This window comes from Neolamprologus multifasciatus, chromosome 9 (assembly GCF_963576455.1).
Source record: "Neolamprologus multifasciatus chromosome 9, fNeoMul1.2, whole genome shotgun sequence".
In the NCBI taxonomy this organism is placed as follows: domain Eukaryota; kingdom Metazoa; phylum Chordata; class Actinopteri; order Cichliformes; family Cichlidae; genus Neolamprologus; species Neolamprologus multifasciatus.
The window spans coordinates 8,395,226-8,409,263 of record NC_140447.1 but is presented as its reverse complement, the minus strand read 5'-3'; the positions used below and the strand labels follow the sequence as shown (position 1 = coordinate 8,409,263).

General features: G+C 41.2%; 1 protein-coding gene across 4 annotated transcripts in view; it reads left to right on the top strand.

Annotated features, from left to right (window-relative positions):
• LOC146510974 (partitioning defective 3 homolog) overlaps positions 1 to 14,038 on the top strand; it is a 377,572-nt gene that overhangs the window by 214,900 nt on the left and 148,634 nt on the right. For all 4 annotated transcript variants that reach the window (XR_014876129.1, XR_014876128.1, XM_085172912.1 and 1 more), the window contains exon 15: positions 2,790 to 2,937. Coding sequence is in view for 2 of the 4 variants with exons in the window: in XM_085172912.1 (XP_085029038.1) it covers positions 2,790 to 2,937 (148 nt within the window). In the remaining 2 variants the exon portion in view is untranslated. The remainder of the gene's footprint in view (positions 1 to 2,789; positions 2,938 to 14,038) is intronic.

The following is a 14,038-nucleotide window of genomic DNA, read 5'->3' as shown; positions in this document are numbered from 1 at the left end:
TGAATATTAGTTGGTGGCAAATTGTGCAGGAACGTGTCACAGCTTTTCGTAGAAAGCTGCACCACTAAATATTCACAAGTGTGTTAGCAGAGGCAGCCGGGGCTAAAGCATTAGCATGCACAGAAGCGGATTTAATTAATACTGAATACACAAAGATTAAATTGCTGCAATTTTGACTTTGTGTTATGTTTATTCCAATGTCTGTTTGCCATAGAAGCCAGTAAATACATTTCACATAAACCTGTCCGGCTCTTAGAGATAGAGGGGACTTGGTATTCCTTCTGAGATCTATTCCACTCAGTGCCTTCTGTACATAGTTTTCATATCACTTTGGTCCTAAGCTGCTCTCTCTGTTCCAATCTTTCCACATATTTCCACCTACCTCTTACCCAAAACCTTCCATCTTAATTCTGTCAAGCTCATGACAAGTCTCTGGTGGATCTGAGACAGATTAAAAAGTGCAGAGTGGCTGAATAAAGGAGAGAAAAGCGAGTTAAATAAATCTTCATTTCAACAATTTGAACCTTATTGAGTCTGAATCATCTAGGGACGTGCTTTTTATTAAAAGGCTGGCAGTGGCCGCGGCTCTGATTGTAATTGCGTTGACCCAGCCCCCCCGCCCCCGTTTCGCGCGCACTCGTGCACGCTTCACTCTGACATCTTCTCTTATCAACACGCTGTCCCGATAAAGTCTTGTGCTTTCAACCTCATTAAACCTCTCATTTATATTAAACAGCCGATAAGTCCTTCTACCCCGGTATGCATCTCCCAGGACGCACAGCTCCCGCAAGGATGTGATTTTTACTGCACCCACAATTCACCAGGGCCGCAGCTCCCACACCCAATAATTCTCCCTTTTTCTTTTTTTTTTGTAAAACCTGTCATTTGTTCACAAAAGCCTCAGCAGCACATCCTCTTCTTTTCTCTCCCCCTCGTCTCCATCCTGCTCCTCTGTCTCCCTGCTGCTCTTGTTGTTACATTTTTACTCCCCTTTTTCTTGGCCGGGAGCCAGCAGAGTGTTGTGAGACATCAATATTAGCCGGGGCCTCTTGGTTTAAAGCGTGCTTTAGAGTATAGAGTTGAGCCACGCTGGACTGTCTAGCTGCAAGGGAGCTATCTGTAATAGGTCCTGTACAGGGAGTTCTTTTCCAGTGGATTCCCCTGGCTGCCCACAAGCTGCTATAAAGAACTGTGAGAAATTAGGACAATACCCAGGTTTTATTTTCTTCTATCTGCTTTTTATTTTTCCCTATCTACTCCCAAACTCTTGGTTTGGTTGTTTCTATCCAAAATACCACGTTTGACAGGCTGTTGGCTCTTGAATACTCAAGACTATCTGTGTACACTGGTCCCAGACGAGCCACTAACCATGTTCAGCTGTCAAGACTGACATACACTGACTGTGAGTGGGCTCAATAACCACCAGTGCAGCACATTGACCATGTGGCAAATGTCACTGGTCCATTTACTAGGGCTCATTGTTAGAGAGAGCTATCTATTGGCCTATGGGAAATCCATTGAGCTTTATCCAGCTCTGACTACTGCACGACCCGTTTCACACTGCTGAAGCAGAAAATACCGAGATGTAAGCCGAGATTGATACTGAAGCACCGGTTCTATGTTTTTGGTGTATTGGTGGCACAGCACTGGGATCCATTCTACTAACCCATTTTTATGTGAACACCATGTGTGTATCACCTTGTAATCCTATATTCACAAACTGAAATAGAAGGAATAACACTTACACTTTACACTATAGTTAAAAAAAAATGACCTATAGCTTTATTGAAATGTATTGTTTAAAAGTACAAGTTGTTCCTTCTGACTTTTTTTATGTAATGAAATATCTTTCTATGATAAATGTGAGCAGAGATCTTAGCATCAATATCAAGTAAAAAATGTTTAGTGCTTATCAGAGTTTGCTAATGACATAATACCTGCAGAAGTATTACATAGCTACATAGCACTTTGTGTTTCATGCTAATCCTAGTTAGCTAGTTAGCGAACACTGATATGCTAAAACCAATGTTGGGGTCATTGCTAAAAAGTAATATTTTACACATTATCTGTTGCTTTTCTTAAAAATTATTCAGTAGAGTATTTATTTACTTGATGGAAAAAGGACTTTGTTAAATCACTTGTTACATTACTTTAGCGTTACTCTGTAAAACGACTTGAAACATGTTGTCATGTAACATAAACCATATGCTAGGATTCTGGGCTAGCTTAGCGTTAGCATGCTGTCTGTGCAGATGATCGCAAAGTGCTGAAGTTGTGTTAGCTGATTGTAGCATAAGTGCGCAGGAGGAATTTTTTTTTCTTTTTATTAGTGGTGTACAGATGACCAAAGAACCTTTGTAACTCAAGTAATGACATAATTGTAACTACTATGATGAATTTAATTCCTCAGTTTAGTACAGTAGCATGTTAAATTACAGTTAAGTGTTACTTTGAATGTGTTACACCCAAAACTGGTTAAAACTAAGATGGTGATTGGTAGCTCCTTCTTTATCACATCTTAGCATTGCAGCATTTGGTTGTTCACGCTTGTTAGCACGTTGTCCTGTATTTGATGAGAAAAAGCAACAACAACAAAAAAAACAACTAATTTGACTCAGTTTATTTTCTCAGTTTACGAATACTGTAAATACAATACATGATCCAAAAAAGTCACAGATTTTGAATGTATTTGAAACCTAAATCTGCACGTTACTAGTTTAGATTAGGCAGTGTGATTGTTTGTCTGTCTGACAAGTTGTAAGCAAGTCTTTTCTCCTCGGTCCATGTAGGAAGTCCCTGGCAGCCCTTCATTTTTGGAGCATCCTCTTAACTCTATTCTGGAGAGCAATGAACGACGGATCTCCAACTCTCTCTATGACACCACAGAGGGCCCAGACAGCGTCTCCACTCCACGAGCTAATACGATCGGACGCATTGGTGAGTGTAACATGTCAAGACTTTTATTTCATTTTCCCTTTCTTCACCTTTATGTCTCTTTCACCTTCTGCTAGATAGAAATTACTCCACAAATTGGATTTATTTTTTGGCCAAGCTCTCCTGATTTACCCTGATGGGAACTCGGGTTGAGTTGTTAACCTCATGTACACTGAATGTATTTTCTGACATGCCCAGATCAATTTTAACATTAGCCAAAGCACCTCTGAAATGCATCGCCTTCACCCCCTCACCCCCTCACCCCCTCACTCCCCCCCACGTCACATTCCAAGGTGTGCTGTTTCACTCTTTAAACCTCCCAGGGATTAATGTCAGACTCAATCCTCCCCACCTTCACTTCGCTCCTGACTGGTTTCACTTGGGTCAATTTCCATTCTGCCCAGATGACATCATCAGGCTGAGATCTCGGCTCTTCAGATGTATTAGAATTGGCAATTCAATCCTCGAGTAATCACTGCTGTCATCTCAGTATCAGCAGACCTTTCTCATATGCGTGCGTGCAGAAGCTGAAGGTGACTGCATCAGTGTGGGGAGGGCGTTATTCTGGGAAATGATGACGTTTAGGCAAATGTATCTACAGCATTTTTCATCCTTCATTCCTTTTTACACCTCTTTTTCACTCTCACCTTCCTTAACTCGCTTTCCCCTCACATTATCTTCTTTATCCATATTATGCTTCTTGCCCTTTTGTCTCCTCCTTCCCCAATCAACTGTCTCCTCATGATCTCTTTGTCTTTAGTCTTTCTCCTTTGTCACCTCCCACCCCGTCATCCTTCTGTACACTCTGCAAAGTGAATTTGTAATCTATCACTGATCTACTCTTTCTTCCTTTCTGCCCTTCTCTCAGTCATTCTCCTGTTTCTTTTCTATAACCTCCCCACCATCCCCACCCCAAGAGTGGTGCCACACTGCCACTGATCATAGAAGATCAGAGACTGTGTCAGAAGCATCTGATGGTTAATTAAGCTTTCAGATCAATAGGGCTTGCCCCTGACACTCTCTCTCCCTCTGTCTCCTCTCCTCTCTTTTTTTCCACTCTTTCATCCTGCTTTTCTCCTCCAGCCCCAATCAGATGTTTTCAAATTGGTTGGGATTTTCTCTTACTTTGACTTATTTATTCCACTGGCTTTTCCAGTGCAGGTTTTTCAGAACACTGCTCTGATCATGAGAAGCAAAACTGTGGGGGCACTGATGGAAATGTTTTGGGTATTTATTTTTTTTTTGGGCGATTGAAACCTCAAGGGTGTGTAGCTATCATCTCAATCTGAAGAGTGGGAGTCAAATGAGCCAAGTGGAAAAGTTTTCGAGGTGGGGGCGGAGTAGGTGCTAAAGCAGTAAGTTATCACAGCCAAAGCTCAGCTGAGTCTCAGATCTTTGACTCGGCTTCTCTCGCTGCAAGAATATGCCATTTCCTTTTCTTCTGTGTCTTCAGGCTGCCTCTGAGTCACGTCCTCGTTAACCCATGTCTGCTTTCTCTGACATGTCTTCATCTTTTAAACTGACAAAATTCTGTTATTTAAGTCTACTGCGCAGTAACATTTATTCCTATTTATTTTTGCAACACAACACAGCTGCTGTGAAAAGACATGTAGCTCCGAAGAAGTGCTACAATAAATATGGTACTCCATCATAGAGTTCAATTCAAATCAATTTTATTTTATTTATACAGCGCCAAATCACAACAACAGTCGCCTCAAGGCGCTTTATATTGTAAGGTAGAGCCTACAATAATACATTCAGAAAAAAACCCAACAATCATATGACCCCCTATGAGCAAGCACTTTGGTGACAGTGGGAAGGAAAAACTCCCTTTTAACAGGAAGAAACCTCCGGCAGAACCAGGCTCAGGGAGGGGCGGGGCCATCTGCTGCGACTGGATGGGGTGAGAGAAGGAAGACAGGATAAAAGACATGCTATGGAAGAGAGACAGAGGTTAATAACAAGTGTAATTGAAGGCAGAGAGGTCTATTAATACATAGTGAGTGAGAAAGGTGACTGAAAAGGAAAAACTCAATGCATCATGGGAATCTCCCGGCAGCCTACATCTATTGCAGCATAACTAAGGGAGGATTCAGGGTCACCTGGTCCAGCCCTAACTATATGCTTTAGCAAAAAGGAAAGTTTTAAGCCTAATCTTAAAAGTAGAGATAGTTTCTGTCTCCCGAATCCAAACTGGAAGCTGGTTCCACAGAAGAGGGGCCTGAAAACTGAAGGCCCTGCCTCTCATTCTACTTTTAAATACTCTAGGAACAACAAGTAGGCCTGCAGTGCGAGAGCGAAGTGCTCTAATAGGCTGATATGGTACTACAAGGTCATTAAGATAAGATGGGGTCTGATTATTTAAGACCTTGTATGTGAGGAGCAGGATTTTGAATTCAATTCTGAATTTAACAGGAAGCCAATGAAGAGAAACTAATACAGGAGAAATATGCTCTCTCTTTCTAGTCCCTGTCAGGACTCTTGCTGCAGCATTTTGGATTAGCTGAAGGCTTTTCAGTGAGTTTTTTGGACATCCTGATAATAACGAATCACAGTCACACATTGTCCTAGAACGACACCTCATATTATATGTTGAACCATATTGGATACTTAAAACCTACAGCATACACCATATGGACAAAAGTATTAGGCCACGCCTCTTTGAATTCAACTGTTTTCTGTTCCATTGCTACAGCTTTATAAAATCAGATATTCCCCAATCACCCTGTAACTGCCACAAATTTGCAGACCTGGTAATGTTAGAGAGCGGGGTCACTGAGTGCTCAAGTTCATAGTGCATAAAAGTTGCCAGTTCTCCTCTGGCCTTATCATCAGCACAAAAGTGTGCTAGGAGCTTCGAGGTATGTGTTTCCATGGTAGAGCAGCTTCTGTAGGTGTAATGTGCTTTTGTCCATATAGTGCATCTTCTTAGATTATTTATTTTATTAATATTAATAATAAAAAAATATACAATACAAGTGGAAAATATCTGTCCAGCCAAAATCCTTTCATACGCAAGCTGAAATAGTTTTTTTTTTTTTCTGAGCATTTCTTCTTGGACAAGTCTCCTGTCTTTACACTTGGGAAATCCCAATTCCCTCTTGACTTTGAAACTTGTTGTTATGTTGAAGACATGTTGATAGATGATGCATTTATCTTCTTCTTTTTTTTCATTTGCCCCGACAGCACCATGAAAGTATTTTAGAGTTGTGAGTGGGCGTCGTAATTGGAAACTGTTCCTGATTGCTCACTCTGTCGCTGAGGAACTGAGCGCAGTGGTTCATGTTTAAACGTCTGTCAGTCTGTGACCACTTTTGTCAAAACACTAACGTCAGAACTGTGAACTATAGTGTTGAGTGCTCATGTAATCACGTAGAAATGACTGCTCTGTACTGATGACTTAGAAGATCAACTTGTTAACAGTCATCACAGCTGATGGTTCCCAGTGCAAAAGCGTGTCTAGTTTTCTCCCTTGTACATGCTGATTTTGTGGGGGGTTAACGCCTGATGTGTAGTGAAGTAGTCAGATCCTGGATGGCAAAAAAACAGGATAAGACTGACGTCATACTCTAATCACAATCCATAATAATGCGTGAGCATCTGTAAGAATACAAAAAGCCAGGGTAGAGATTTCATCCATCCATTCACTTCCGCTTATCCTTTTCAGGGTCGCAGCCTATCCCAGCTGTCATAGGGCGAGAGGCGGGGTACACCCTGGACAGGTCGCCAGTCTGTCGCAGGGCTAACACACAGGGACAGACAACCATTCGCACTCACATTCACACCTAGTGGCAATTTGGATTATCCAATTAACCTATCCCCACAAGCTGCATGTCTTTGGACGATGGGAGGAAGCCGGAGTACCCGGAGGGAACCCACGCAAACACGGGGAGAACATGCAAACTCCACACAGAAAGACCCCGGCCTGATGTTGGAATTGAACTCAGGACCTTCTTGCTGTGCGGCAACAGTGCTAACCACCGTGCTGCCGTGCTGCCGGTAGCACGGTACAGCCACTCCGGCAGAGATTTCATGTCATTTTAATTCTGTAAAAAGAAGTGATGCTTCACTGTCCTCTCTGATTTGTCCATAAATAAGTGGCGATGGCTTACTGTTATTCACGGCCCTTCATGACCTTGGAAATGATTTAATGTCAGCAGTGTCGTTGTTTACTTTGGAGGCAAATAGCATAAATATTCCCGACATAATCTTACACACGTAAATTCATCTGCCATGCAGACAACAGCTACCTACTTTAATTTAAATGAAGGCAACGCCTAGTGTTGTGAAAACACGTGTGAAGCTGTCACAGTGAAGTGCATTTATCGGTGTTGATGGTAAATGTCTGCGGGTTAGACAGAGAATAGCTGCTTTTGCTCCATCTTCTTCTGCTTGTTATTTCATATGGGGCTCAGACATATTGCCTGGTGCGTGAGATGTGACAGTTGTGGTTAGGGGACAGATATCGAGATTGGCTCAGCAAGGTCAGCAAGCATACAGCCGCCAGGCCTTGACTGACAACTTGATTTTGAGTGCGTCTAACCTGCTAAATTTCTGAATCATGAAGGCCAGAGGTGTGGAGTTTGGGATATGGTGCGAAGCACTTAGTGCATTACTTACAAACTAAAATGAACTACACGCTCGCGCAGAACCTCTGCAGCTGCTTCTACCCACTGATGTGAGCTGTGCATTCCCCTTTGGAGCAAACAGTGATTACAGACAATACTCTGAGGCATTCCATCTCTTAAAAGACAAACAAAGGAACTCTCTAACCAAATCAAGCACTCTCCTTTGATGCTCCACTGCATTACGCTGCCTGCGCCTCTATAAATGAATCGAGACACAGAGGTAAATGGGATGGAATGGTTCTGCTGCTCAAGAATTAAGACCTGACTGTGATTGCGAGTTATTGCAGATGGCAGCAAGTCAATTCAGTGGAATTGTAAACTCCATATTTCTGCCAAGCCATGATTGTTGTTGTCGTGCTCTCTGTGTACTGTTAAAAAAAAGAGCAAATAGCTGCAATGCTCCTCAGATGCCTTATCTCACCTTACCTTAAGTATTGATCAGAAACCTGGCTCTCTAGTCTACACCCAATATTCACAGGCTGCCTTCTGAAACACGAGGAAAAGGCCTTGAGTCTCTGGGGTAATTGGTGCAGTTGAATGAAATTATAGGAATCATAATCGTGGCAACAGCAGAGACATGCTCACACAGGTGCTATTAAGCTAGTATAGTGCCATTACATTGATCATGTGGACACTTTTGCTGTAATCTTGCCTGTAGTATTTTTGGCTGTCATTCAGGACTGTCTGCTTGGTGTGCAATTCAGCTGATCAATAGTTCCAGGTAGTCCCATTCTTGGATTGTTTCAGTAAGCCGTGCAGCTCTGTGATGCTGTCAGCGTTAGCTTCACACATGCATGAACACATCATGGCCAAAAAGCTGTATGTGCAGTCAGCGGGTGGTGAACATAAAGCACTCTGCTTGACTCCATGCTCAAAGTAGATGAATTCTTCACTCTACTTTTTGCTTTCTTTTCATGCTATCCTTCTATCCGTGCCCATGTTTTGCCCTCTAAAGGTGAAGGGATAGAGATCTACCAAGTAAAGGGATAGAGAACTATCAAAGAAGCCGTCTCATTTACACAAAAAAGTAGGAAAGAAAGAAGGAAAGAGGAAATATGCAAGAAGGAAATATGGAGCCAAGTAAAATCTCCTGCATGTGCACACTGTGACAGCGACAGTCAGGGTTTTGCCGCAAAGGTCGTTAGCATCACACCCAGCTTTTGCCTTTCCGTTCTGTCTAATTGAAAAGTGCCACCGGGTGTGGGATCCACACGCTGGGGTGAAAATTAAGGCTCGTGCACAAATGCTTTCTGTGCATGTGGCTTTTTGACCCAAGCTGAGTGCATGCCTGGCAGCGAGGGACAGGTAGTGGAGTTAGACTGGAGGTGGGAACCAGGCGAGCAGAGTCCTGCTGTTGTCACACAGGAAAGAAGGTGTTTGCAGGATGTAATGTGTGCGATGCAGGCAAGGGTGTCAAATCCTGCAGGCACATTGACCCAAATTTAAAAAAACAAACGAAAAAAGGTACTTGTAGAAGTTTATTTTACCCTTTAGTGATTAAAAATCCTATAAAAAAGTCATCCTTTCTTTATATAGAACAGCGAGCTCTTTTTAAAATCAGTGTGTGTATGTAGTGTTACCCTGAAATTTGACCCTTTTCTCTGCTTATTCTTTTGAAGTGGCATGAGCGTAAGTTTAGCAGCAATCTTTTTAATGTATTCTGTAAAAAATAAGATAAATAAATAAAAGGCAGCACTATTTGCAAGATGCACTTTCAAGATGTTTTTCCAAAGAAAGTTTTGCGTGACATATCACATTTAAGTTATGTAAAAGCATGAGCGTGGTAAGTGGCGACAATTATGAGGGTGAAGGAAGTTTTACTTTTAGAAACACTTGTGCGTATCAGCAGTGTTGTATTTAAAGTATAATTTGTGTGATATTGTGGGAAAGGGAGACTCTAATCATATAAAGTACCACACAGTAACTCTAATTTGTGTATAAAGTACAAACTAATGTTATAAACCAACTCGTTACAAATGAATCAAGTGAAAGTACTTTTTTTTTCTCTTTAACATACTGCTTCTGGATATTGAGCTACTCTGGCTGCTGTTTGTGTGAAAAAATATTGATGTGATTATGATGCTGTTCCCTGAAATGCCATCTGCAGGCTAAATAAAAGCCTTGGATGTGAGTGCTGTTCTTCATTCAACACCATCGATGGCTTGACCTCTAGAAAAGAAGAACCTTTTAGTTGCTTCGTGGTAATACGTCGCAGAGTGGTGGTCAGACAATGTATTGAAGACAGTCTTTGCACGTAGCAATGACTTCCATAAATTGATGTTTTAGCATTAAGCTGTCATCACCTTAGTTTTCCCAGCATACGTGTATAATAGAGACACTTTTGCCAGTATGTGGTAATAATAGGGACCTTCAGCCAGGATTCTAAATATATAAGAAATTGACTGGATGTTAAAGGTTCTGTTCTTGTGTCCATGGGAAGCATTGATCATCTCCGTGTGTCTCTATAAGTCTCACACTTTAGTAGCTGCTCTTCATATACCAGACGTCTTGATGCCGTGTTTCCCTACAGGGAAGAGATTGTCATAAAGCCAATCTACTAAATGCGCTGATCAATAGCATTAATGAAGGAATCCCTTGTGGAACATGGTGGAACACTGCTGAAAAATGGCACCGATGTCCCTTGGTGTACATAAAGGCTTTCGGCTTCTGCTGGTATGTACTTATGGTGATTACCTGCTGCTATCCGTGTATGGGTCTGATAGCTGTGACAGCATGGATCAACTAATGACCTCCCCTCCATCCACATCAATAGGCCAAAGTGTCACAGAAGGAGGAAAAGGAGGAGGGAGAACATAGAGGAAAAGAAAGCGTGAGAGTGCGCGATGGGACAGAGATGGAGGAAATCGAGCAGGAGAGGGAAGATGGAGTGAGGCTATTAGTGTGACCTCTCACCTCACAGCTCAATGTTTCAACAGGTAATGCTTGGTCAGAGGGCAGAAAGAAGAGAAGAGCGATACTCTGATCTATTCGGATGGATGCAGCCAGGTGGCCTCTGGAGCCAGAGAGCTCATCCGTCTTCGTCCGCACGCTCTGTTAGAGGGAGCAAGAACAGCTTTGCTTCAAGTATTGCGGCATCGGTATCAACTCATAGGAATTTCAGAAACATGTGCAGAGAGATTGGTCGTGGCTTTAGCAATGTAAAAGTGAATATGCAAACTGTTTAATTACCTTTCACCTTGGAGGTTATGTTTCTGGTAGCGTGTGCATGCATCTCAACTTTCTGTCTGTAAACAAGATAGCTCGGCGGGGGTGTAGAGTGGGGTCATGTTTAATAATGCTTTAAATTTTGGCTTACATCCACCAAGGCCTGCAAGGTCAACTTAATTATTTATTGGTCAGAAATTGACAAAAATCCTTAAAACTATGATTTTTCCAAGTGTGGTGTATATTGTAAACATGCAGAAGGTAGTGTATAAAGACTTAAAAAGTGATAATAATGTTATATAGAGCTGTTTACTGCTAATGTTTGTTTTGACAACATATAGGGAATGATACATCAGGATTTTAAATGTCACATTACTTCGGAATAATAATAAGGTCAAACTCTCATAAAATGTATTTTATCTTTAAAACTACTAGCATTTAGTAAATGATACTGGATACTGACCACATCTGACATCTGACCTCTGACCTAACCTTTACATTTCTCTGCCTTTCTTTCCGGTTGACCCCAAAATGTGTTATATCTTTATAAAAAGAATGAGAATGAGCTGCCTAGTTCATTAGAAATCTACAGTCATAATAATAAACAATGAACTCAAGTTATTCATATCCAATTATTTCCAAATCAGTGGCTATTATCCATGACCTACTCCTACATAATGTTGCATAATAAAAGTAAACATCTGTCATGCTGCCCTTTTCTGATTTTTCTGCACGGCAAATTTCTTAAAGTACATTTAAAATTGAATGAATACAAAATACAACACTGTTCCCTAAAAAATTACCAGAATGTGAGCTGCCTTGGCTGAGGCAACACTGAAAAGTCATTTTCTAACATTACAATTAACAGCCAGGGTGATCATGTTGGACTTCAATAGGTTTCAGCGATCCTGTTAATCCTTCACAATGCACTATTCTTGCTAGATGGCAAACCACACCAAACGAGCTGATTTATTTTTAGCAGAACAGAAGATGTAATGAGAGGGGTCCCAGGGTGTTGTCTTCTGTGAGCCTGCTTCTGTCAGTGTGACTCACATGATCTTTAATCACAGTGTGAGAAAGGTCATGGTGACATCATCATATTGCCACAGGTCTCTTTCCTTAACCCCAAAGATGGTAAGCATCTATGTAACAATTACCTAATAGCCCCTTTGTAAAACATTATCCTGCTGTGAACAATTACTCATTATCAGAGTAAAAATAGTCCCTTCACGACTCAGCATATGTATTTCTCAGATAAGTGTGTTGAAGTCCAGATAACTGCATGAAAAATTCCAGAGTTTCAGTCGTTTTTTTCCTTTTTTACGTCATCACCTCAGGGTGCTTTATAGGGCTGCACGATTAATCGTTAGAAAATCGCGATCTCAATTCATACTTATGTGCGATCTCATTTCCAAATGACAACGATTTAAAAAAAAAAAAAAAAAAAAAAAAAGACGACGACGATTGTACCGCATTTTGATCCGGGACGTAATCTGCATGAAAACAAGCGCTCACTCTTCCTGCTCGACAAATGACAAGGGCGGAGCCTTATACCACGTGATACAGAAGCTGGCTGCTAAAATTAGCAGGGAAAAAACAACGGAGAGCACGTCAGGGATGACGAGAAAGTGACTGGAGAAAATCCGTCCCGGTCAACCACCTAAACATCAATAACGGGAACCTTATACAGCGCTTCCCTATACACGTCAAACTCCCGCAGGCACAAAGAAATGAAGGAGGCTATTACTTATCACCTGACCAAAGATATGACTCCCATCAACACTGTGCAAAACGAGGGATTTAGGAAAATGATCAACACACTAGACAAACGCTACGCAGTGCCGTTGTTGTGCCAAAAAGTGATTTCCAATGTTTCCGTGTATTTTTTATGTGTAATATCTTTATGTATGTTGGTAAATAGACTTTGGTGAACAGCGTTTACAAAGGGATTATATATAGAATTAAAAAATTATCTGTTTTTTCAAGTATCTTTACAGCTCTGTGTTATTGTACTTACATTATCCTTTATCCTCGCTGAAAATATTTTTACAGAACTATTGTAATATTTGCTGCAATTTCTGCTGTCCAACTACTTCTTACAAAAGACATTTTTAATGTTAATGATATTTTTTAACTGCATAAATAAAGGTTATATAAAAGTCACTGCCAAAAACTGATTGCGGCTTCTACCTTGTTACACGAATGTTGTTTGTGGCTCAATATGACTTTATGTCATCCATGAGGGATGCATTTAATATATGTTTCACATATTATAGCCCAACAAGTTACTTATAGCAGTTTAAATACGAGCAATCAGTTTTTGGCAAATACCGGAAATCACTTTTTGGCAGACAATCACTTTTTGGCACAACACCGTCCCGCAACTATTTTTCTATTGTTGCACTACCTGCTCTATACACGCAGTGTCGAGCAACGGTGGAGACGGAATTTCAAGCAGTACAACATTTTGCGGCAACGACAAAACGTGAGACATTTGTTGTTTTTATGTTTATTTATTGTTTTTATGTTCAGTCTCAACTGTTACGAAGTTGATGTGCAGTTAATAAGTGCAATAAATATTTATACTGGAAAAGAAAATCGTGAGAGAATCGTGATCTCAATTCTAAGCAAAAAAATCGTGATTCTCATTTTATGCAAAATCGTGCAGCCCCAGTGCTTTATAATGTAAGGTAGAGACCATACAATAATGCAGAGAAAACCCTAACAATCAAACAACCCCCTGTGAGCAAGCACTTGGCGACAGTAGGAAGGAAAAACTCCCTTTTAACAGGAAGAAACGTCCAGTAGAACAAAATTTCAGAAGAGGGGCAGCCTTGTGCTGCGACTGGTTGGGTGTGATGGGAGTAAAACGACGCTCAACAATTACAAAAGAAGGCCTTAAGAATATTCTTGCTCATTATTTCATCAGCACTTGTTTGCATTTAGAATCACTTCTCCATAACAAACAGAAGTGACTTTCAAAATGCCTCCATCACTAGTTAGTCCGAGTTCCAACACACATGACTGTTCACCGTGTTGATCTGGCTGGCCCGTCAGCTACTGTGAGGAGCTGATAAAAGACAATGGTGTTAAAGCAGTGAGTGAGCAGCTCCATCTGAGCCTCGCTGTTCCAAGTTGCTGAAAAGCGTCTGCCTCTATTCCCACTCCGCCCTTTGCGCAGCCAAGTTTTATGAACCACAGTGTGATTTAACTCGTATCAACATATTGTTCCCTGTGAGCCATTTTCTCTTTGTCTTCTCCAGCCAACCTTAGTCTCGTCTGTTTCATTGTCCCGGTTAGTCATGTTCGGA